This window comes from Xyrauchen texanus, chromosome 1, assembly GCF_025860055.1.
Source record: "Xyrauchen texanus isolate HMW12.3.18 chromosome 1, RBS_HiC_50CHRs, whole genome shotgun sequence".
Classification (NCBI taxonomy): Eukaryota; Metazoa; Chordata; class Actinopteri; order Cypriniformes; family Catostomidae; genus Xyrauchen; species Xyrauchen texanus.
Window position 1 is genome coordinate 30,053,787 of NC_068276.1, and position 24,774 is coordinate 30,078,560.

A 24,774-nucleotide genomic window follows, 5' to 3' on the forward strand; every position below is an offset into this window, starting at 1 on the left:
TTTTGTATGTAAAGAAAAACAATCATCTAACTACACATTATTTCAACATAAATGTACTAATAATAAAAGCTTTATTGTTAACTAGTTGACTGGATAATTCAGCAGAAAAATTTACAGTAATTCCAGGGAAAGTGTTATGTAGAAAAAAAGCCAGTTTTCTTTGCACAATTTTTTCAACTTGTATCTGTTCTTTAAAGGATTCAGATCTCTCTTTTTTCATTTAGTTGTCAGATATCAGTCCACTTTTCATTCACAGTTATTTATGCTTTAGCATATTTACACCAAACTTGTTGTGTGTTATGGCAACCATGAACTGAGGGTACCTGCACAGTTTCGGCACAACACCTAGTGGTCATGAGTTATGAAAAATCCATATTTTTGCTTCTACCTTCTGAACGGTTTCACCTAAAATCACAAATCTGGACTTGTTCGATTTTGTGTGGGATGCCGACTCTAATAGCAAATTTAATAAATAACTGTTCCCCACACTCGACATTGTGTCGATGTAGTGACACACTAGGGGTCTCTCTTGAGAGCCACGGTTACCTCTTATCTTTGAGAAAAGGCCAATGAGAATTGGCGAACAGAATTTGCATACGCCTCCTCCAGACATACGGTATAAAAGGAGGTAATCGTACATCTGTTCAGACAGATTTATTTTTCGGAGCCGAGCGGTTGTGTTTCAGTGAGCTGAGTAAAACCCACTGCTGTTCCACTCACCTCTAAAGAGCATACGCTGTTGGAAATATGGCGGATTTCAGTGGCTTTTCTCTTCTTCTACCCACCGGTGGTGTGGCCGCGAAATGTGCAGAAGGAGCCACGATAAGCAGCAATGAGCTGCCGCTTTATGCAGAACGGACCACAAAACGGAAAAGGACACTGCCAACAACAACATTTGGCTAAACCACCCCCGCTCGTTTGCCGGGTAAATCCTGGTAAAAGGTTCCTGGGTTTGGGGTTCCGCTCACAGCCACGCACCCCCCGGTTACTTTCGGTGTTCCATGGGTACACGGAACTTCCCCAGCTGGATAAGGCAATTAGTGTACCTGTGCCGCAAAATGCCGCCACCTGGTGACGTTGTCTCTGGCGACCAAGGCCTACAGCGCCACTGGACAGTCTGCCTTTGCCCTGCACGCTACAGAACTCCTGCAAGTCCACCAGGCCATAGCGCTACGATATATACACTTGGGTAGACCTGGTCCTGATGTACTGCAAGAACTATGCTTGGTGACCAACCTAGCCCTCCGGGCCATGAAGGTCACAGTCCTGCTCTCAGCCCATGAGTAGAGCTCCCCGCAGGAAGTGGATTCCCCCCCTGTCTCACAGACCACCTCCCGGACCCAGAAGGCTCCCAAGTGCTCCAGAGACGGGCAACCCAGGAGAGAGAGAAGTCTACCACGGAAGTGCCTATGTTGTCGCAAAGGAAGCAGTTTCTTCACTCCCTAGGTCACTTAGCCAGTGCCCATAACCGCCATTCTCACGGCAATCAGACACCGAGCACTTGCATTTGGGCCCCCTTAAACACGGAGCCTCTGACTTCACATGCCCAACTGCACCACACTCGCGCCTCAGGCTGGCAGGTGGTGACGAGTCTAGAGATCGTCACTACAGAACCTACTCCTCAGTCGCCTACCCACCCCAGGCCGAGTACTTCGAGCCTCTCCTCAGCACAACCTCCTCTGGACGAAGCAATGCTCCCCGACGTGATGTCGCCTGCTCCCCCCGCCATGAGGCCCCACCTCCAGGTACGTCACACGTGATCGTCCCATTTGTGCCCCTCGCCCGAAGCTTGGACTCGTGGCTTACGCTTTCCAACCCGTCGCGGTGGCTGGCCAGGACCATCCGACTCGGCTATGCGATTCAGTTTGCCAGGCACCCACCCCGTTTCAGCGGCATTCGCATTACCTCTGTGCAGGGCGAAAATGTCTCCACCCTGTGTGTGGATATCGCAACCCTTCAGTGCAAGGACACGATAGAGCCTGTCCCTCCAACCGTGATGGAGAAGGGTTTCTACGACCCTTACTCCATCATACCTAAAACAAACGGTGGGTTGCGGACAATCTTGGATCTGCGAGTTCTGAACCGGGCCTTTCACAGACTCCCGTTCAAGATGCTGATGCAGAAACGAACTCTGACATGTGTCCGGCATCAAGATTGGTTTACGGCAGTAGACCTGAAGGATCCGTACTTTCATGTCTCAATATTACCCCGTCACAGACCCTTTCAACGGTTTACTTTTGACGGCCAGGCATATTAGTACAAGGTCCTCCCCTTCAGTCTGTCCCCCATCACAAAAGCCACAGAGACAGCTCTTGCCCAGTTAAGGGAAGTGGGCATTTGCATACTCAACTACCACAATGACTGGCTAATCTTAGCACACTCTCGAAATTTGGTCTGTGTGCACAGGGATCTGGTGCTCACGCACCTCAGCCATTTGCACTGTCAGGACTGTCATGGCTTTTGCTCAAGTGTGTGCGTAATGCATGCAATGTATGTGTGTCCACATTTGTGAGAGCTTAAGAGAGGGGGATGAGGAAGGTGTTTTCCACAGATACTTTAGATAATTTACAAACTGTTTTATTGATCAAGTGTATCTAGCTTTGATACAGCTCAAGCCTTCGTTGCTAAATGTCACTTTAGATCTAGCAACGGAAGATGCGCTGCTTTTCGGAATTTGAGTAACAAGGTAGTGTGTGTGTGTGTGTGTGTGCGAGTGTGTGTATGTATGTGTTGGAACGTGTGTAACTGTGGAAGAGTTGAAATAAATGTAGGATATTTTAGACATTGTTTGTCATTCTTATCCAATTTACTTAACCATCTTTGTCTTTATTGGTTATTTTGTTGTGGTAGACTGTAGAGCTCTTTGAAACAACTTAAATAATTTGCCGAAGTGATATGGAACCGTTATGCGGTGAAGATCTGGAACTACTTTACAGCTGTTTGTGTATTTGAAAAGTAATTACACACCTAAGAATGTCTGTCAACTAATCAGAATCAAGCATTCAACAGACACATGGTATAAATACTGTATATTACATGACTAACAGTATGAAAAGACAAATAACCATATATGTCTGCTACAATGAATCTAAAAAATACATTTGAATAATAAATTAAATTTCTGTATTTGTATCATCTTAAAGCACAATATCACTAAGATATCATGGTAGGTGATTTGTTTTTAACTAAATATTTTTTCATTTCAAGAGATTCTTATTTTGTATTCAACACTTAGGACATTCTAGGGCTATACTATATTACCATATTCTGCTCAAATTTGCATGACGAAAATGAGAATACTGTACTTAAAAATACTTTTTATGATTTTTTATTGTATAATATTTTATGGAGGGACTTTGAAAACATGTCACATCAGCTGCCCAGTTATATTGCTCTTAATATAAGAATAATTTTCTTAGATTTCTTATATTCTTATAATTGTTTATAAGCAGAACTTTATACTGTGGAAATCAAATCAGTGTTAATTGACAGAAAACTCAGTGGGCTACCAGTACTGTTTGTACAATTCACCATGACCATGTTTGGGGAAAATTTAGATGCAGATTTGACCTTCCACAAAACAATTTGCATTTATTACACTTCAACACAAATGCCATTTATATTTCTGTGTCATATATGAATGCTCATTCATTGTCCTAATTCTTCATTTACATATTTATATTTCCACTTATAAATATAATATATGATTTAGTATTAGAGAATAGGAATCCATGACTACATTAGATCTGGAAATTATAAGGATGTTTCATAGCATTGTAAACACCAAACATCTTACTTTTACTCAAATTTAGGTAACATTTGAGCAATTCTATTGATATCTTCAGGGAACAAACAACACAGATCTTCAAAGGCATCACTGGCCTGGTTGACATACTGTACAGGAAGCGTACCCTTTCAAGGCTACTTGTTGAGGTGAGAAGCAAACTTGAGGATGTGCTGCTCTATCGTGGAAGCTAAACTAGGACTGATTTCTTACTAGACATACAGTACATTATAATTCCACAATCCTAATGAAAGCAAATTTTGAAACTTATGTTAAAAAGTTAACCTGTATATTTACAAAGTTCAAGTCTGTATTACTATAATATGAAAAGTGCATTAATGTTTAAAAACAACAGTAAATGTTCCCCTCTATTTTTAAAGACAAAAAATGTTTAATATAATAGATTAAATAATTGTTATATGGTAGAGGAGGATATTTCATAAAACAATGTAAAGTCAATAAGGATGTTCAAATTCTATTCAATAAATTATGACCACCGTATAAAAAAAAAAAAAAAAACCTCCAGTGCCCACCATTACATATTATAACCACATTTATTAAATTAGCCAAGTTTCCATCCACCTTTCGAGCTATTTTGTTATCGACAAAGTGAAAATGCAAGAAAACAATTTGCGACAATTGCCGTCTTCTGCCCGTTTCCATTCAAATGGCCTTTTAGCGATAAATGGTGTGCGTGATGACGTTATGCCTATAAAAAACTCTTAGTCGCATAAGTTTTGGTTTAGAGCAAAAAAAATCTGCCCTGAAGCCGTTTCCATACAGAAATGTGTGTTTATCGCTAATTTGCATCCCAGATGTCCCTAATTATTTCCTCCGAAGTTTTGGTAAAATGGGGAGATTATTGAGACAATTCATTAAAATTATCCAGTTTACTGTCATTTTAATTTCACTAATAAAAGCAATCAGAAGAGGAGGAATTGCAATCAAAAGGGAGCAGTTGCTCTTCTGATAGGACTGTAATATTGGTCCTGATGTTGCACCTATCGCAGGTTGTCATCGGTTCCGACCCGATAGCAGATCGTCATGGCCTTGTTCAAGCTGGCAACCTGCACAAGTAGAGGTGGAAATGTTCGGTCTCAGTATAAGGACCATCAATCGATGTGTATGCATGCACAGCTATTAAAGAAAACTGATGCGGTGTTATATCAGGGTTTACACATGATACATTCCTGATATTCAATATTTTGAACAATCCTCTAATCAATCGCCATCACAACTGCATTATGTCCCGCATATTTCTCCAGCAACTGTTAATGACCCACTAAACTTGATTATCATCTAAAATGTATTTTAGCTTCAAAATGCGAATTATATTTTCTGAAGAAGCTTTAAATGCGATCTGAGGAAAGAGGGTTAGATTTAAAATATTTAAAGTTTTAAAATGTTCAAAAGCTCATTTTCTGAAAGTGAACTCAGCATTGGAAAAATAGTTCCGATAGTTTATATTCTTGAAAAAAGTCTAGAACATTCTGAGAATGTCATTCAGCCGACTAACAGGGTAAAGCTAATTTAAGTTTGAGAAAAGAAAAGGTATTTATAGCTCTAAAAAAAAAGACTAAACAATAATTTAATAGAATTGGGCTGTAAGCACGCTGAAGCTTTTCACCTAGTATTGTGAATTTATTCTTAATTTAAAACATCTTTATGCACAGAAATTATATGTTTTTTTTTTTTGTTTTTTTTTGTACTGTGGGCAAATTTTGTGACTGCCGTCTATTATTTTGAATGGTGTGGACAAGAAACTTAATAAATAAATGGATGGGTATGCGATTAATGTAAGTGGCCATTCATTTGTTCAACATGCACGAGATATTTGTGTTGGCACTCCTGAAAGTATCATTTTTGCAGATCGGCTCTATATGCCATAAAGATCAATCCATAATAACGTACAATGAATTAGCTTTCAATACTATCATCATGATTAACACAGGCTAACGATTAGGGCAAACTCATATGACACTACATTTTTGCGTTAATGCCAATTTTATCAACAAAAAGTGTTTCCAAAACATTTTTTGCGATATTTGATGTATCGTCATAGAGTTTATAGAGTTACACTGAAAAATATTATGTCGACATTAGTGACATTTTAGCAATAATGTGCATTTCCATCCACTTTATTTTGATGCGCTAAAACTTTTTCCACCAAAAATCCTTGGATGGAAACATAGTTATTGAGTAAGTTAACTTGTGCACTTCTTCCCCCACTTCCTTTTACCAAGATGTCCTGTTTTGTCTAAAAAAACGCACCAGAAAATATGGATGTTTGAGGTTTTTCACGTGTATTCGCAGTCAGACAATAGTTTTGGCCAAGGATTAGGAAATAACTGAGCTTTCAAAGACCATGTGAAAAAGGAATTATTTCCTTTTTTTATGCATTTTCCCCTGACAAGCATTCCTTTATAAAGTCTTTCTTTTGATTCTGTCTCTCAGAAGACTGTCTCTTAAGTTGCTGTGAACATCAGGCTCTCTGAGGGTTTGGATCTAGGATCAGATGTGAGACTGAGACCAATCTCCATAGGCTCAGTAAGCAGTGCAGGCACAGTGAGGGTCATTGGCAGTTTTTTTTCATGGCTGAACAACAGATTGTCAAGTGCACAGAGCATATCCTTTTCTCCTTATCCTTCTTAATTGTCACAAGTCCAACTTTTTCTCTATTCCCCCTCTCTCAGCCACTCTCTTTGTATCTCTGTTTTCAGAGATGTCTAATTTTGCTGTGGGTTGGTCCCTGAGAAGTAGGCCTGTCTACCATCTTGAGCAGCCTGCGTTATCGCTCTTCCACCACCTTCCCATTGGCCTCATTCTCTGCATCCTCATTTCGTTTCTGCCTTTGGAAAAAACCCAACTAAAAGAATAAAAAAAAAGAAAAGAATACAATTAAGATAATGTTTTTTTAAGCATGCCAAGAAAATGATAAATCAACTGATCAAAACAAAAATCTTGAATCTGCATGTGTATTTTCATGACTGTTGGTTATGTTTTGCTTACAATTTATTAAGTAACGAAAAGAAAGCTAAGAAAACGTCTAGGTTACGGATGTAACCTCCGTTCCCTGATGGAGGGAACGAGACGTTGTGTCGGAGAAGCGACACTAGTGGTCTCTCTTGAGCGCCGAATATGCCTCTGATCCATTGAAAAAAGGCCAATGAGAAGTTGGCAGTCAGTATTTGCATACCCCGCCCCCGGACATACGGGTATAAAGGCGAGGCAAATACTAGAGTTCATTCAGGATTTTTCTGAGGAGCCGGAAATGGTTCTGGCCACTACAGCGGTTCGGCTCAGCGACGTGGCCGGGAAGACACAACGTCTCGTTCCCTCCATCAGGAAACGGAGGTTACATCCGTAACCTAGACGTTCCCCGTCTGTCGCTCTCTCCACGTTGTGTCGGAGAAGCGACACTAGGGGTCCAATTTAAATCCGCCATGCGCTGAGCCGTGTACGTGATCTGCTGACGTTCTGCTGACACAGGAGCGGGCAGGTATTTGTTACGTGCCAAACGACCAGCTGTGCCAGGGCACGTACCCTTCCCCAATGCCCCAAAAAAGTCGTCGGGATCCTTTTGGTTACCCTAGGCAGGGGAACAAGGTGCCAAGCCTGGCTGGGCCTCTTTTCTCTCTATGTTTCTTGCACAGAGCAATAGACAGCCGGGGCCCTTACACGCACTGAGGGAAGGGGGTCTTACCCAATTTGCCATATTTTCGGGAAGACCATGGAGACCACCCCTGCCCAACTGGGGAGGTATGGTGGTGAATACGTCACATGTGTTCTTAGGCGACACGTGGAAGTGGCGCGGTGGCAGATCCAGCCTCAGCGAGGGTGGAGTTGCTACACACGGCGACCGGGGGGCAGCCGAAACTTACCCAAGGAAAACGCGGGTCTGCTCGTAAGGGGACCGTATCGCGGAAAATACACACAGGGGGAGTCCGCGTAGGAGGCCCTTACTCTGTGGAGCACCTATTCCAGTACAGGGTAGATCTGAGTACCCGCAGTGGATTGGTCGGCAAGTTCCTCCGCCGAACTGCGGACCCATGAGGGCTAGGGAGGAATCAACCAGGGATTCACGTTGAGTGGAGTCTCCTGGGAAAAAAGATGCACTGTTTTACCTCAAGCGAGGGAAAGGGTGTATACGCAAGCAATTCACCCGGCCAGCCCATCAGCGTGTTACCGAGTTCTACTGGCTTGGACCTGAGAAAACACGGGATGAAACTGACTCAACCCTGAGATTGTAGTATCTCGCAAAGGTGTTGGGTGTCGCCCAACCCGCTGCTCTACAAATGTCTGCAAGGGAGGTACCCTTAGCCAGTGCCCACGAGGAATCAACACTCCTTGTCGAGTGAGCTCGGACCTGCAAGGGTGGGGGCACGGCCTGGGTGTGATAAGCCAATGAAATGGCATCTACAACCCAGTGGGAAAGCCTCTGTTTGGAGACAGCGTTTCCTTTCCGCTGTCCCCCAAAGCATACAAAGAGCTGCTCAGAGCATCTAAAGCTCTGCGTGCGGTCCAGGTAGGTACGCAAAGCACGTACCGGACACAGCAACGAAGGGGCTGGGTCTGCCTCCTCCCGGGGCAGCGCTTGCAGGTTCACTACCTGGTCTCTGAAGGGCGTGGTAGGAACCTTGGGCACATAGCCCGGTCGCGGTCTTAGGATCACATGAGTGTCTGCCGGACCGAACTCCAGGCAAGTGTCGCTGACAGAGAATGCTTGCAGATCCCCGACCCTCTTGATGGAAGCGAGCGCGATCAGCAGGGCCGTCTTAAGGGAGAGGGCCCTGAGTCCAACTGATTCTAGCGGCTCGAAGGGAGGTCTCTGGAGGCCCGCGAGGACTACCGAGAGGTCCCAGGAGGGGAACAGGCTTGGCCGGGAGGGATTTAACCTCCGGGCACCTCTTAGGAACCTGATGATTAAGTCGTGCTTACCAAGAAACTTACCGTCTACTGCGTTGTGGTGAGCCGCGATAGCAGCGACATACACCTTTAGGGTGGAAGGGGACAGCCTCCCCTCCAGCCTCTCCTGCAGGAATAAGAGCACTGACCTAACTGCGCACCTCTGTGGGTCTTCGGCCCTGGAAGAACACCAATCTGCGAACAGGCGCCACTTCTGGGCGTAAAGCTGCCTGGTAGAAGGGGCTATGGCTTGGTTGATCGTGTCTACGACGGTAGGTGGTAGACCGGCTAGATCTTCCGCGTCCTGTCCAGGGACCAGACATGGAGTTTCCAGAGGTCTGGATGCGGATGCCAGAGCGTGCCCTGCCCCTGAGAAAGAAGGTCCTTCCTCAGGGGAATTCGCCAGGGAGGGGCTGTCGCGAGGAGCACGAGGTCCGAGAACCAGGCCCGGTTGGGCCAGTAGGGAGCCACTAGTGTGACTTGTTCCTCGTCCTCCCTGACCTTGCACAGCACCTGTGCAAGAAGGCTCCCTGGGGGAAAAGCATACTTGCGTAGCCCCGCGGGCCAGCTGTGTGCCAGCGCGTCTGTACCAAGGGGAGCCTCTGTTTGGCTGTACCAGAGTGGGCAGTGGGAGGTCCCTCGGGAGGCAAGCAGGTCTACCTGGGCTCTGCCGAACTGTTCCCAAATCAGCTGGACCGACTGGGGGTGGAGCCTCCACTCTCCACTGGGTAAGCTCTGTCGTGACAGTGCGTCCGCTACCACATTGAGCTTGCCGGGGATGTGAGTGGCACGCAGCGACCGGAGTCACTGCTGGCTCCAAAGGAGGAGACGACGGGCGAGTCGTGACATGTGGCGGGAGCGTACGCCGCCTTCGCGGGTGGTCTGAGGGGGGGTACCCGACGGAGCCGCGCCCGCTGCCATCCCCAAATCGCTTCCAGCGCCACTCGCACCGTCCTCAATCCCGTGGGAAGAAGGAGCAATGCGAGGTGCGGCTGGGGTGGCTTGCTTCCGGTTGAAAGCGAGCCACGACCGCAACGTTGTCATGGTCATGTTCTCGCAGTGAGAACATGAACCATCCACAAATGCAGCCTCGGTGTGATCACTACCCAGACACACGAGACAGCGCCTGTGGCCGTCTGAAGCGGAGAGCACTCTACCGCATCCAGGAACTACACAGGGGCGGAAAGTCATCTTTACAAAGACGCGTCCTGAAAAGGACGTTCAATGCCGCTGTGTATTTTGCTCTTTTAGAGAAAATTGCTCTTTTAAAGAAAATCACTCTTTTAAAGAAAATTACTCTTTTAAAACTCGTCTGAGTTTTTTATACTGCGCTGTCGCAGCGCCCAGGGGAAATATGCACTGCCATGCAAGGAGAAGAATCGCCACTGTAATGCGCCCTCAATCCAACAGCATGCAGTAGCGTCAGAGGAATACAGGAACGGGTGTGTTTCACTGCGAACAGCATGTACAACCATCGGCTCCGAAGAAAATTTCTGAATGAACTCTAGTATTTGCCTCGCCTTTATACCCGTATGTCCGGGGGCGGGGTATGCAAATACTGACTGCCAACTTCTCATTGGCCTTTTTTCAATGGATCAGAGGCATATTCGGCGCTCAAGAGAGACCCCTAGTGTCGCTTCTCCGACACAATGTGGAGAGAGCGTCAGACGGGGAACTTTACATAACAACAATGAGTGTTGTTTGTGGTGTAGATAAAACACATTACCTTCCAAAGTGCCAGAATGAGGAGAGAGAGAAGTAAAAAGCCGCCGAGTGTACTGCCTATTATAATCCAGATAGGAACACGGTAATCCTCCTCTTTCCTGATCTCAAGGGTTATCTGTGAAAACACACATACACACAATAATTATCAAAATATGAATAACTACAGTCTTGACCAACAAAAAAATAGGTCATTCTCCTCTGACCTCTGTCATCAACAAAGCGTTTTCATCCACAGAACTGCCACTCAATGGATGTTTTTTGTTTTTCGCACCATTCTCTTTACACTCTAGAGACTGTTGTGCATGAAAATCCCAGGAGAGACTGTTACTGGAGTTACAGAAATACTCAAACCAGCCCATCTGGTACCAACAATCATGCAACTGTCTAAATCACTGAGATTTTTCCCCATTCTGATGGTTTATGTGAACTGAAGCTCCTGACCCATATCTGCATGATTTTATGCATCATTAGATAACTGACATGAAGCACAGTGTGCTCACATAATCTGGCTATATGGCATATTACTATTTGGCATCTTACTATTACTGTGTTTTTTTTCATTGAAAGATAATTATTTAAATATAAATGATATTAGGCATACAAAAATGCATATATCAAATACAGTATGGAAAAAAAATCAGCATTTCACCAAAGTAAATAATAAAATATGAATTGTGAAAAAAAAAAAAACATTAATACATAAGATAAAAATAAATAATTTAAGAAATAGAAAGAATAATACAATAATAAGTTATGGGTCAGGAAAGATCTCATAATAGCAGATAAGGAAATATATACTTTTTTAAAATTATTAATAGCTCTAAAATCGTTAATAAAGTAGTTGACTTCTGACCAATGTGAAGTACTTCAACATTGAATTATATGTGCATAATTTAATATAGTCATTATTAAAAAAAAGTATAACTTCAGGTTCGCCACAAAAATCACTGGATGACGCAGAATTATTCTGCATAATTTACATCGATCATCCTTATCAAACGAAAACACATGAAAGGAATAGTTCTCTCATTTTTACTCACCCTCATGCCATTCCAGATGAGTATGCCATTGCAGTATCAAGGCACAATCATGATTTCAAGCTCAATTACACTTTATTGTGCTCGACGCATGCACAGAGTGCTAGATTGTGCAAGAAAGTGTAATCGTGTTAGAAATCATGATGGCCAAGGAAAGTTATTGTGTAAAAGGGTCTGCTCTAAACTCAAAATTATTGGAAAACTTTAGAAGACATGGTTTAAACAACTGATGTCATATGGATTACATTTATGCTGAATTTATGTGCTTTTTGGAGCTTAAAAAATGTGGTCACCTTTCACCATTTTATGGACCTACATGTTCTACAGAAGAAAAGAGAGTCACACATCTGGAATGTCATGAGGGTGAGTAAATGATGACAGAATTAAAAAATATGGGGAACTTTTCCTTTAATGATTGCAACCAATAATTATTCTTAATAATTGATCTCAACAGATTCTGTGTGATTTTCCATTCCTTTCCCTTCATAATCACTCTTCATCCATACACAGGCCATGTCCGCATCTCAGCTTTTACCAAATTATGCTAAACAATATGTGATTTAATTGGGAGGATTATTAGTGTAGGGCATGTGTAGTTGATAGTACATTTTTAATGATGTGCCCTACCAAGTAAAGTCATGTCATGATGCTGCATTAACAAGTCATCAGTTGATTATAGTTCATGAGTATTTAACAATGAGTTATTAATGATTATTATTAACAACGATGTTGATGATGATAATGATCCAATCATTATCACAGCCTCATTCAGTGACATTTTGTGGTGAAACTGCAGAGAGCTAAAGGTTTTTAAATATTTTACTAATGACAATATTAAATATACATTTTTAATTTAAGGTTGAAGCAATTCATATTCTTTATTATAAAGGCGGTTTGATTTTCTTGAATCCCTAATGTTAATTAATGCATTAACTATCAAACATCGACTAATATGTAATTAAGGTGGCTGTTATTAATGCATAAATTCATATGAATCATGCTGCAGTTAATGTTAGGTCTTCATTAGTTCTGAATTAGCCCATTCCTTAACTCATCATTAATTTATACAGAAATAACTACTAATTCAGGTATTAATTCATGATTATACATGTACTGTTATTATAGTGTTACCAAATATAGTACTGAAACCCTTTTTCTTTCCTTTCTCATTGCTCTCTGTATTTACTTTGTCATTTGTTTGAATTCACTTTGAACTTGTTGTTAATATCATAAAAATGTAATATTTCGAGCCTCCATTCACATCTCTTATTGCCAGAATTGTTTTTCTTTAGATTGTGTGATTCATTTTTCCAAATAAAATCAAGGAATACTCTATTCGTTTCTTTAGAGGATGTGTTGTCTACATGTAAAGACGTGTAGCGTAGACAAACCTAGATAATCCATCTGCCTTGGACAAAAAGACTTCCTAATCTCTTTGAAGTTAGCTGTTGAATATACTTCTAGAAATTCAAATGTTGTCTGGTAGTCAAATTCCTTGTTATATGAATTCCCAAATATTTCAAATCATATTGAACTTATATACAGTTCAATATGTGGTTTCGTATAGACAAATTATTTAACATTTATATATATTACATTTAAGCCCAGATGAGCTAGAAAAGGTTTTAAAAGTATTTAATTCTAATATTACTTGGTCTCTGTTCTTTAAAAACAAAGTTGTATCATCTGCTAGCTGTGAAATTCTAATCTCACTGTTAAGATATTAAGACCAAAAAGCATCTAAATTAACCCAAAAGACTCTAAAGGTTTAAAAGAAATTGGTTTTCTACCATGTCAAAAGCTTTATAAAAGTAAAGAAATACAATTATTGCACCAGAATTAATTTCTTCCATATAGTTTATAAGATCCTAAACAAGCAGAATATTACATCTTTTGTGAAACCCTTTCATTAAACATGTTTGTGTTTCATTTATGACTTGATCTAGACTCTCTTTTAATCTCTTGGAATACACTATTGCAATCATTTTGTAATCAAAATTCAGAAGTGTGATAGTTCACCAATTATCGATTAGGGATACATCTTTGTCTGGTTTTGGAATGAGAGAAATCAGTCCTTGTTTCATTGCAGAGATAATTTCGTCTTTTTCCAAGCATTCCTGAAACATTAAAAATAAAGGCTTAGTGTTTCTTTGACATAAATGTAAAGGTGACTCATAAGCTAATTTAAAGTCATTGCTCTTGGGTTTTTGGATACAGAATTATTGATCTGCAAAGCTGAAATGTTTTTAATTTGTAATTTTCTTTTTCTCTAGCCAGAGAAAATACAAGTATTCTTCTCTCCTTCCTCAATCCATTTTGGTCTTGACTTTATGAAAGCTCCTTTAACAATTTCTGTATATAATTGGTCTAACTCTAATTGCAATGCTTTGAATTGGATGGCTTCTGATTCTGCATGCATCTCCTGTTTAATTAGATGGTCTATATTACTTAATAGGATAGCTTCTATACTAAATCCTGTTTGTTTTAATTTTTTGATCTTGTGAAAGCTAGAGATCTGACTCTTAAATTTGAAATATTCCCAGTTATTACCAATTGAGTCAGTTACCTCTTTGGAGCATATATTCTTGCCAGCACCATAACCTGGTCATTAAATTTCAGTTTTTTTTATTTAAAGTTATTATCATGCTTCCAAAAACCACGCAAGCTATTATATTTTTTGGTTTATTTGTAAATTTAAGTCAATCATTACATGGTTGGAAAATGGTGTGTATTGATATTTGATATCTTTTACATACTGCGGTTTTCAATAAGACATTATAAAAGGTTAGTGCATAATCGCTCCATGTGTATTCCTTCAGATCTGGATGGAAGTAACGCCATACATCAGCAATATGAAGGTGATCAAAGCATGGTTAAAATAATTATATTAGCACATTTCTGTGGAGGAAATTTGTCAATTGCATTATCAAATGTTTAGTTAAAATATCCAGCATCAACAAGGGAGGCATAGTTGACGTAACTTTTTAGCTCTTCAATTTTCTTCGAAAACTAAGTAAAGAAGGACTTATTTGTGAGTTTTAATTGTGGACATAGACATTGTAAATTATGAATACAGCATTACAATAATCACCCATCTTCCTTCTGTAGAATAAAAAGACTCTATAATATTACATTTGAACTTATTAAATAGGGTTGAATGAATGATTCGATCCATGACTAAAGTAAACATTGTCACCCCACTGAGATTTCCAGAATTTTTATCTTTCTCACAAAATTATTTTGAAGGATAAAATTAAAGCTTTTCTATTCATGAGATCTCTCAAGCCACGTATGTTTAAGGTAATAATACTCTGTGAATTAAACTAAAAATCTTGAAGCCAAAAGAAAAAAACAAAAGGCTTTACAAATAGGAAACAGGTAAATAGAAGATTTAAAGCTCAATGAAGTGAACAAACTACCTTAGAACAGAGAGGTGATAAGAAAAACGTCTCGGGTTACATGTGTAACCCTTGTTCCCTGAAAAAAGCGGAACGAGATGCTGCGGTGCTAAGCACTACGGGGAACAACTCTAGATGTGAACCAAGCTGAAAATGTGTGTGTATCACGTCAATGAACATTGACCGGAATTAATAGCCTCGGCTGATGTAATCATTAGATGCACCTGCGGCCAGGCTATAAATGGATACGTCACCAGGTGTCGTCAGATACTTCTTTTTGAAGAGCAGTCCTGGGACGTCCCAGTGCGGCAAAGAAGCGCAGCATCTCGTTCCGCTTTTTTCAGGGAACAAGGATTACACATGTAACCCGAGACGTTCCCTTTACAAAAAGCTTCACTACAATGCTGCGCTGCTAAGCGCTACGGGGAACACAATACCCACGAACTTGGGGCTGTCCGGACTCCTACGGTTGTGCAGTGTACTCACAAAAACGCAAGAGGTCTCAGACATGAGCTTGAGATGTCGACTCAAGGGCATAAGAGCCAGGAGTAGCATAAACATCTAACCCATAAAGTTCAATGAATGTGTGCAAAGAGAACCCTATCGCAACACAAACTTGTCATAAAAACTGATGAATGTGAGCAGAGAGGACCAGCCTGCCGCATCACAAACTTGTTCAGGCATGAGCTGAGATGTCGACTCAAGGGCATAAGAGCCCGGAGTAGCAAAGCATCTAACCCATAAAGTTCGATGAATGTGTGCAAAGAGAACCCTATCGCAACACAAACTTGTCATAAAAACTGATGAATGTGAGCGGAGAGGACCGCCTGCTGCATCACAAACTTGTTCAGGTATGAGCTGAGATGTCGACTCAAGGGCATAAGAGCCCGGAGTGCAGAACATCCAAACTAAAAAAGTCCAATGAATGTGTGCGGAGAGGACAACTTGCCGCATCACAAACTTGTTTAGGCATGGGCTGAGATGTCGACTCAAGGACATAAGAGTCCGGAGTAGCAAAGCATCTAGCCCATAAAGTTCGATGAATGTGTGCGAAGAGAACCCTATCGCAACACAAAATTGTCATAAAAACTGATGAATGTGAGCAGAGAGGACCAGCCTGCCGCATCACAAACTTGTCCAGACATGAGCTTGAGATATCGACTCAAGGGCATAAGAGCCCGGAGTGCAGAACATCCAAACTAAAAAAGTCCAATGAATGTGTGCGGAAAGGACAACCTGCCGCATCACAAACTTGCTGCAGAGGGAGACCTCTAGCCAAGGTTTTAGAGGAGGAGAGCCCTCTGGTAGAGTGCGCCCTGAAACCTACTGGCGAAGCTTGACCGCGTGCCTCTTTGAGGGCACCCCACCCACCAAGCCGTGGCAAACCGCAGTGGCCACATAGAACCTGCCAGTGGCGAGGCAAGTGCCCTCTGACAGTTCTTTCTATAGAAAATCCAGAACTGAAGCAAACTGGCAGTTAGCTGGTTCTGTAATAAGAACTTTAGTAGAAGGAAACACATGCAGGCGCATTTGCGTTACTACGTTCAGCCCCTCCCGAGGGGGGGGGGACTGGGTGACTTGGGGAGAAGTAGAGGAGACATTGCGCTATCAACAGAGGCGAAGAGGTCCTCTTCTGCCCTGTAAAATCTACCCAGATCAGTTCCAAGTGGAGGGAGCCCTAGCACTTGAAATGGTCTCGATAACCTCAAGAGAAAACCCTGTGAACCTCATTTGGTACCCTTAGGGGAAAGGTTTCACAATTCGGGCCAAGGATAAGAAGGTCCTCCCTGTTCGGAATCACCCAAGGCGTGCCGTCGAGGAGAGGAATTAACTCCGAGAAACATATCCTGTTCGGCCAGTGCAGCGCCATTAATAGGAGGCAAGACCCTTGCTGGTGAACATTGCCAAGACTCCTGGGAGCAGAGAAACCGGGGAAAGAAACGCATACAGATGCATTCTGGGTCATGTATGTGTCTTAATGTCCAGACCCAAGGGGGCTGGGTAATTTCAGGGAGAAGTAGGGGAGACATTGCGCTATTCATAGAGGCGAACAGGTCCTCTTCTGCCCTAAGATCTCACCCAAACTTGTTCCAAGTTGAAAAAGCCCGGCATTTAAAAAGGTCTCGATAACCTCAGGAGAGAGCCCTGTGTCCCTCAGTTGGTACCCTTAGGGGCCAAACATGATAGATTCCACAATTCGTGGCAGGGATGAAATATTGCCCTGTGCCTGAGATAGAAGATCCTTCCTCTTCGGAATCGCCCATTGCGAGCCGTCGAGGGAAGAAATTCTCTCCGAGAACCAAGCCCTGTTCGGCCAGCGCGGTGCTATCAGTAAGAGGCAAAAACCCTTGCTGGCAAACTCTGGCCAACTACTACCTTAGGGTGGAGTTCTTAACTCCCCCGTTGGTATTTTCTGTCTGGACAGTAAATCTGCTCCCATATACGGGCATCCAGGGATATAACTGACCTGAGTGACAGGAGCTTGCCCTGGGCCCTAAGGAGAATCCGACGTGTCAGAAATACAGCTGACAGGAACGTGGGTCTCCTTGATGATTTATGTAAGAGGCTACCGCTCTATTGTCCACCCGCACCAAGACATGGCAGCCTCAGGAGGAGGTATTTCAGGGCCAGAAATACAGCCATCAAACCGAGACAGTGACTGTGACAACCGAGCTGACGACCCTCCTATCCCCTTAAGCTGGACGACCACTTAAGGCCGCTACCCCGCCTGTCAGGGAGGCGTCTGTCGTTAGCAGCCTGCGCCAACAAGACGCACCTAGAGTGGGACCTAAGGCAGAAAACCGGAGTTTGAACCACATAGGAAGGGAACGAAGCCTAAGGCGCGTAACCCTATTTAGCCTAGGGATTTTGGCCCTTGGAAGAAATCCCCTGGCTTTTGGCCACAACAAAAATGGTCTCATGAGCAGAAGGTCCAGAGGGATCACCGTGGACGCGGTTGCCCTGAGACATGGAAATCGTTGATACTGATAGCAGTGCAACCTTGACCTAGCCTGACTTTGCTCAGGGTGATCTGAATGGACTCAATCCTAGCGGGAGACAGTTGTTCCCGCATTGTGATTGAACTCCATACGATAGACAGTGTTCTGAGTGGGAGAGAGGACGCTTTTCTTGGCATTGAGCCTCAACCCCAGAGAAAAAGATGAGCTAAGACGATGTCTCTGTGCTGAACTGCCAGTTCCTGGAACTGCACTAGGATCTGCCAGTCGTCTACATAGTTCAGAATGCAGATGCCCCGGAGTCACAAGGAGCCAGCGCTACATCATGCATTGTGAATGTGCGGGTAAAAAGGGCTAGGCCGAGTGAAAGAACCTGATCCTGGAAGTCTTCGCCCCGGAAGCGAACCTCAGGAACTTTCCATGTTGTGGCAGAACTTCTAAATGAAGTATAGAAGTGCGTCATAAGATCGATGGTGACCAGCCAAACGAGTTGTAGGGCTTGAGACACGACCGTCTTGACAGGCATCATCTTGGACTTGAACACCCACGGGCAGTTCAAGCTTTAAGACCTAAGCCAGACGCCACCCCTCACCCTCCATGGGAAACGGGAAGTATTTAGTGTAATAACCTAACTCTCTCTCTGGAAGGGGAACACATATCATGGCCCCTTTAACCAGGAGATTGAGGTTTTTTTTTCGGTTTACAGTAGTGAGAACACGTCGTGGAAACACGGAAAAGAGGTGAGTGAATTAAATCCTGACGCCCTTATAAGACCCACAGAAAAGAATATATCTGGCAGAAGTTTCCACGCTGCCAGGATCTCTGAGATGGGTATTATATTTGAACACTTCCTGTTGAGGGGTTGTCGAGTGTTTCACGTCCTGAATAAAATGCAGGAACAGCGAAAACATCCAACTTTGACGGAAGCCTCTGCAACCCGAAACACCAAGAGGTAGCGGGAATGGAGGGGCCTCGAGGGGGTACCGGGAGGGGTGAAGTGAAGCACGCGCCCCGTCCCGAGGGGAGCTACCCCCTAATCTAGGCGCAAGACCGTCAGGGTTTTCTCTTACTAGAAATGATAGCCCTGAGGTCTAGCTTCGGGGGCTGGCGAGGGAGGCGAGACTGTCCCCAATCCCTGGGAGGAGGAGCACGACTCGCCACGCTTTGCTTTCAGACAGGACTGAGGCGGGTCTGAGGCTTGCTCGTCAAGCGCAGAACCCACACTCAGGTCGTCCGGGAGGTCATTCTGGTATGCCTGTGAAACAACATAGTGTGCAGAGCAGCACCAGCCTGACCTGCTGCTTGATAAGCCCTTCCCACTAAAGTGGAGGTTGTCCTACAAGGCTTTGAGGGGAGAGAGGGCTTCTTAAGTGACGATGCCGAGCCCGGCAAGAGATCATCTTGCCTGAGCATCACTGAATACCCCTGTGCCTCAGCACCCACGATGGTCGAATATAATGACGTCGAGGGTATGTGAACACGGGAAGAAAATATATATATATTTATATTTAAATTTTTAGGGGTCCCTCCATGAGCGAAAAAGCTCTTCATGGAGGTTATCAAAGAAGGGAAGGGACTCATGAGGTGTTCCCTTTCTTAGACTGGAAGATAAAATCTATCCCCTAATTTGGAGGGTTTGGTGTCTCTTTTTCACGTGGCCAGTCCAGTCTGGCAACCGCTTGAGTAACAACATCGAGCAATTCCTCCGTAGATTTTTTTATCGCGGACGGAAAGCTCGGAGGCGGGAAGAGAATCGCGATCCTCCTCATGATCCGAAGAAGCGTCAGAACGTGCTTCGAGATCATGTGAAGGACCAGCTGGGTTTGGGGAGAGAGTGAGAGAAAGGGATCAACCCGTCTCTTGCTCCTCAGCCAAATCCATGCAAGAGCCCCACGAACGATCTCTATTTTTTTCTTTTTCGTGAGTGCTGACTCCCGGAACAAGCGAGGCGAGCACGAAGCACTCTGCCTGTTAAAGCAAATCGCAGTGCTCGCACCCACCCTGCTGCAACGCGAGAGCAGAGTGCTCGTACCCCCAAACAAACAGAGCAAAAACTGATGTGTGTCCTCTTCAGCTATAGAGCAAGAAGAGGGGAACACATACCGTTTGCGTCTTTCAGTCATTCTCTCTTTTTTCTTTCTTTTTTTTAGAAATATATATATATATATATAATATTTTCTAAACAGAAGAGAAAAGAGAACAAAGAGAACAACGTTCACTGCACACTGCCTAACTGATTCTAACTCCTAACAGAGGAAAGAAAGTTTTGACAGGGTTTGTGAAACACACAGAAACAGAATCGCCCTGAAAAAAGAGTTTCTGACGACACCTGGTGACGTATCCATTTATAGCCTGGCCGCAGGTGCATCTAATGATTACATCAGCCGAGGCTATAAATTCCGGTCAATGTTCATTGACGTGTTACACACACTATTTCAGCTCGGTTCAAAGCTAGAGTTATTCCCCGTAGCGCTTAGCAGCGTAGCATCGTAGTGAAGCTTTTTGTAAAGGGAACACAAAAACTGTCAATGGACAAATATGTGCATACTGCATACAAACAGGTAACAAGAGTCTTTGGCTGCCTGCCACATCATGTCTCTGTGGGTTTGCATGGCAAAACTCATGACAATCTTGCATGGTGTTCCATCAGACCTCTTTTGGCCAATTAGGTGCACAACATCAATCACGTCATCCAGCTTGTTTTGAACGCTAGGGATTACTTTGGCAAGAGTCTCAATAGTAACATTTCTGACATCTTCCCCATCGCAGAAACACCTTCTGAATGCTGTTTGAGGTTACATTTACGAGAGTACCTTTGCAAATCTTCCAGATTTTCCTTCATATCTTTGTTTTCCATTTGTAGTCCCTTCGCAACCTTTTCAAATTGTTTGATCTTACCATTGTGCAGCTTGATATCTCTACCCATCTGGGAGGCTGTTTCTGTCAGCTTGTCGAGTTTTTCACAAGACACTGCAGTAGCTCTTTCATTGGAGGTTACCTTGTTGCGAGTGGTATCATGATTAAATGTTACCTATTGAATGGCACTGAAGAGCATGAACAAAGAAACATCATCTTTAGCTTTTCTCCCTGGAAGATTTTTTGAGGGAGTAGAACAGAGAGGTGTTGCAAAAATCTCTTTCTGGGGACCAATTTCAGTCTCTAAATTGAAGTTCAATGAATCGGTCGCTTCCACGGGTTTTTTGTAGACTTCATCCACATGGTGTCCCGTCAGAATACTTTCTAGAGAAGTTATTTTGCCCGTGGTTTCGTGCCAAAAACTCACAGCATTTGCTGTATAAATGCTTACACACTCAAATTATGCACAGTAGAGTGACCGTTACACCCCTGGAGAGCATCATTTTTCAATAATTATATGGGCCGGAGTCAATTATTCCACTTATACCAAGGTACCACACCGTAAAACATTTTTCAGGGTTTTATCTCAAGACATTTTCTGGTTTTCATCCCTAAAACACTCTGTGAAGCACATACTGGAGTAACAAGGTAGTGCGTTTGTGCATGTGTATATGCGTTTGTGTGTGAGTGATCAAAAGAGAGAAGCTCAGAAACTGAGAGAGATTGCCTGTGGGATTACCTTTACTTGTTGCAGCTCTCATCAGAAGTAAGAATATTCAAAATCACCAAGATGTAAGTTTAAGCACATCTAAGCAGCAGTGGTGGGGGAAACTCAATAAAAGTAACATGCGTTACATAATCAGATACATTTTTTGAGTAACGAGTAAAGCAATATTTTTTATTTCAGACCATAATATTGGAGTTACTTTTTAAATAAAGTAGCACGTTGCTTTTGTACACCTCTATTGCGAGAAATCAGGAGTAAAATCATGCAAACTTCAGGGAGGAGATGTAGTGCATGATTGGAATTGTAGTTCTATTGAGTGTGAGGCCAGAGACTATTTAGCAGAGAAAAACAAGTCAGTTCTATTTAAATGAATGGGAGAAATTAGAATTCCCAGCCAAAAAGCTCTAGCACCCAACAGTCAATGGATATAGAAAGGAAGTCCCACTTTGCAGGTAAAATAGCCAATCGCCTTTTAGATACAGACATCGCCTACTAATCAACTCACTAACATGCATGCTAATTTAATGTTTTAGCATAGTATGAGGTCAACAACATTCGATTGATTGAAACGCGATTGATTCATGTATTAATACACACTGCATTACATTTTGGGCATTCCAATGAAACAGGAATTCTTTAAAATAACTTCAGGACTTAAGTAATCTACCCAACACTGCTTAGCAATGATGTCTCACAAATGTATCAATGTTTCTCACAAAAAAAAAATGCACTTGCTTTGCCATTTGCCAGACTGTTTGTTTAAAACATGAATCATGTTTACTAAGTTTTAAGTTCATTCGTCTAAGTTTAATCAAATGTATCTCCTCTTTGTAAATACTTCATACATGCCAAAATGATTCAAGGAAATTTTGTTAGATATTTAAAGGACAATATTACACAAACTTTATGAAATATTTCAACATTTATGAGCACAAATTTAAAAATCACTTAAAATGAAAGTGTCCATTTTTTGTTATTATGATTTGTATGAGTCATTTTTATTATGATCTAGTTTTAATTTATCATTTAAAATGCTTAATTCATAATATGAACATTTACATTTTCATTTATGCATTTGGCAGACGCTCTTATCCAAAGCAACTTACAGAGCCGTTATTACAGGGACAATCCCCCCAGAGCAACCTGGAGTTAAGTGCCTTGCTCAAGGACACAATGGTGGTGACTGTGGGGCTCGAACCAGCATCCTTCTGATTACCAGATTACCAGTTATGTGCTTAGACCACTACACCACCAATTTGGCAACAACTGAAATGCATGAATCTTAAAAAATAGAAAGCAAGATTTTATTATTATATAGACTAGAGTATATAGAGTGCATTTTTATTATTGTTATTCTTATTATTGTATAGAGTTTATAGTTCAATAACATGATACTAGATCCCAAGCTTTCCTCTGTATTTCAAGGCTGTAATCAAGGCAGTTCCATTTATCTACTTCAGCAGAGATCAGATGTGCTAATGTTACTATGTATTTCTGCTTGCAGACATCCCCATAGATGGCAGCACCACACAGCACATCTAGCAAATAACTGACCCGTACTGCTGGTCCTTTCGGTCCTCTTGGCTCCAGGCTCTTTAACTGTGGTGAAACAACTGAAAAAGTAGCTCACCACACACTGGTGTCTTAAAGGAAGGCTTGAGGGAGATAGTACTCTGTGTTTGATTGTGTACACTGAAATATCTACAAATGTTAGTGCAAAAGATGTGTATTTAATTAACATGTGCCTTTGTTCTTAATTTTTCTGACTTTCTGACTGCTGGGAGCCTTTAGTTGAACAGATGAATGAAAACGCACAGTTTGTCAATGTTTTTTCAACCAAAATTTCCATTGATGGAAAAACAAAAACATCATGATCTAAAAATGTGTTTACAAATTCAGTGATGATTTATATTTGCTGTGGTGTAAGCAATACTTCTGTAATGTGCTTTTCTGTAAATATGGATGTGTATAGAGGATGACTCACATGTCTGACTGGCCTCTCCTCATGCAGAAACATGGCACTGGAGGGACTCAGCTCCACAGAGGCTGTTGTCACCAGTTCAAGGGTTTTGAACTTCAGCTGCCCATGACAAGAAAAACAGTTTTCAATTTCTTTGACAGATACTTACTCAAGTGGATGTGAGAAAGTAGAGGATAAGCAGTACAGATGAGCGGCTGGGAAGGTCATGGAACATTTTTAGATAAATATGTTCAAAGGAATATATTCTAAGCAAGTGCTTATTTTGTGTGTGTTTGTGAGAGAAATGAGAAGCGAGAGAGAAAGAGAGATAAGAATTGAATAATAAACAAACAAAACAAAAAGATACAACATTTAAACAAAGCCTGATTTAGTTGCATACAGAATGCCTTTAATCTCTGCTGTTGTCATAGTTTGTGGTATTGTGGTTAAAATGGTTTTGGGAAATCCTACTGCTAATCAAAGATTTCATGTTGTGTTTGCAGCATCACTTGGGCCCACTGGCAACAAAAGTTATAGAACACAGTCATCAGACATGACAAGTTTGCCATCACATATCCATGCTACAGCTTAGATCTATTAATGGCTTTGGAAATGTAACATGTTCCTGAATACTATGTCTTAATAGTAAATTCTTTCCACTTTGTACCTAATTGGTTTTCAGCTTCACCAGATTTTTACTTCACTATCATGATTACTCACAGCATGCAGTGCATCAGTGCAGAGGAATCCATAAATTTTCACGTTCACGTCTCTGTAGGAAGGCAAGTTGACTGTACACTGCACTGGCACAGCCAGGGTGTTGGAATAGTTCTGTGAAGAGGAACAAGGAATGTTTCTCTCACAAATAGATTATCTTAGTCAGCTGTCTGTGGTGGGACTCAAGAAACTCCCCATCTTAGACATATGAGAAACTTCAAAAATACAATGAATTTGAAGATGAACCAGAGTCACCAATAAAGCTTAATTTATAGGAATTATTTATTTATTATTTAGAAATTATAAACCAGCTACCGTGAACAGTTGGTTCTTATCAGCCCCCATTAGGAGGCATATTATAAAGGACTAGAAAGCCAAAAAGCACAAAGTAGACAAACAACAGATCTGATGTTTCGGAAGTGCTAGTTTGAGATTTGACACACGTTTTGTCTATGATAACATGCAGACACTATAAGCCTATACAAAGAGAGGTCTTACCAGTCGAGATATTCTGGACAGGTCCTCTGGAGAGGCCCGACTGTATGCCACATGCTGAGGAGGGATACAATGACTTCCACCTACCTGATAGTAAAAAGTTACAAAGCACCATTACCATGAGTGTGAACTTAATACATGAGAAAAATTTGGTTTAGAAAAATATCTTAAGAGGTCTACATGAAATGACAAGTGGGTTGGGTAAAACTACAA

At 42.2% G+C, this 24,774-nt stretch overlaps 1 protein-coding gene across 1 annotated transcript in view; it reads right to left on the reverse strand.

The window, feature by feature from the left end:
• Positions 1-3,239: 3,239 nt before the first annotated feature.
• The window catches only part of LOC127619315 (integrin alpha-11-like), a 112,276-nt gene continuing 90,741 nt past the window's right edge, over positions 3,240-24,774 (reverse strand). Inside the window, exons 26-30 of the mRNA XM_052092226.1 lie at positions 24,565-24,648; positions 24,070-24,180; positions 23,374-23,469; positions 10,416-10,529; positions 3,240-6,650 (exon numbers count right to left, since the gene is read on the reverse strand). Of these exons, the coding sequence (XP_051948186.1) occupies positions 6,573-6,650; positions 10,416-10,529; positions 23,374-23,469; positions 24,070-24,180; positions 24,565-24,648 (483 nt within the window). The 3' untranslated portion in view covers positions 3,240-6,572. The remainder of the gene's footprint in view (positions 6,651-10,415; positions 10,530-23,373; positions 23,470-24,069; positions 24,181-24,564; positions 24,649-24,774) is intronic.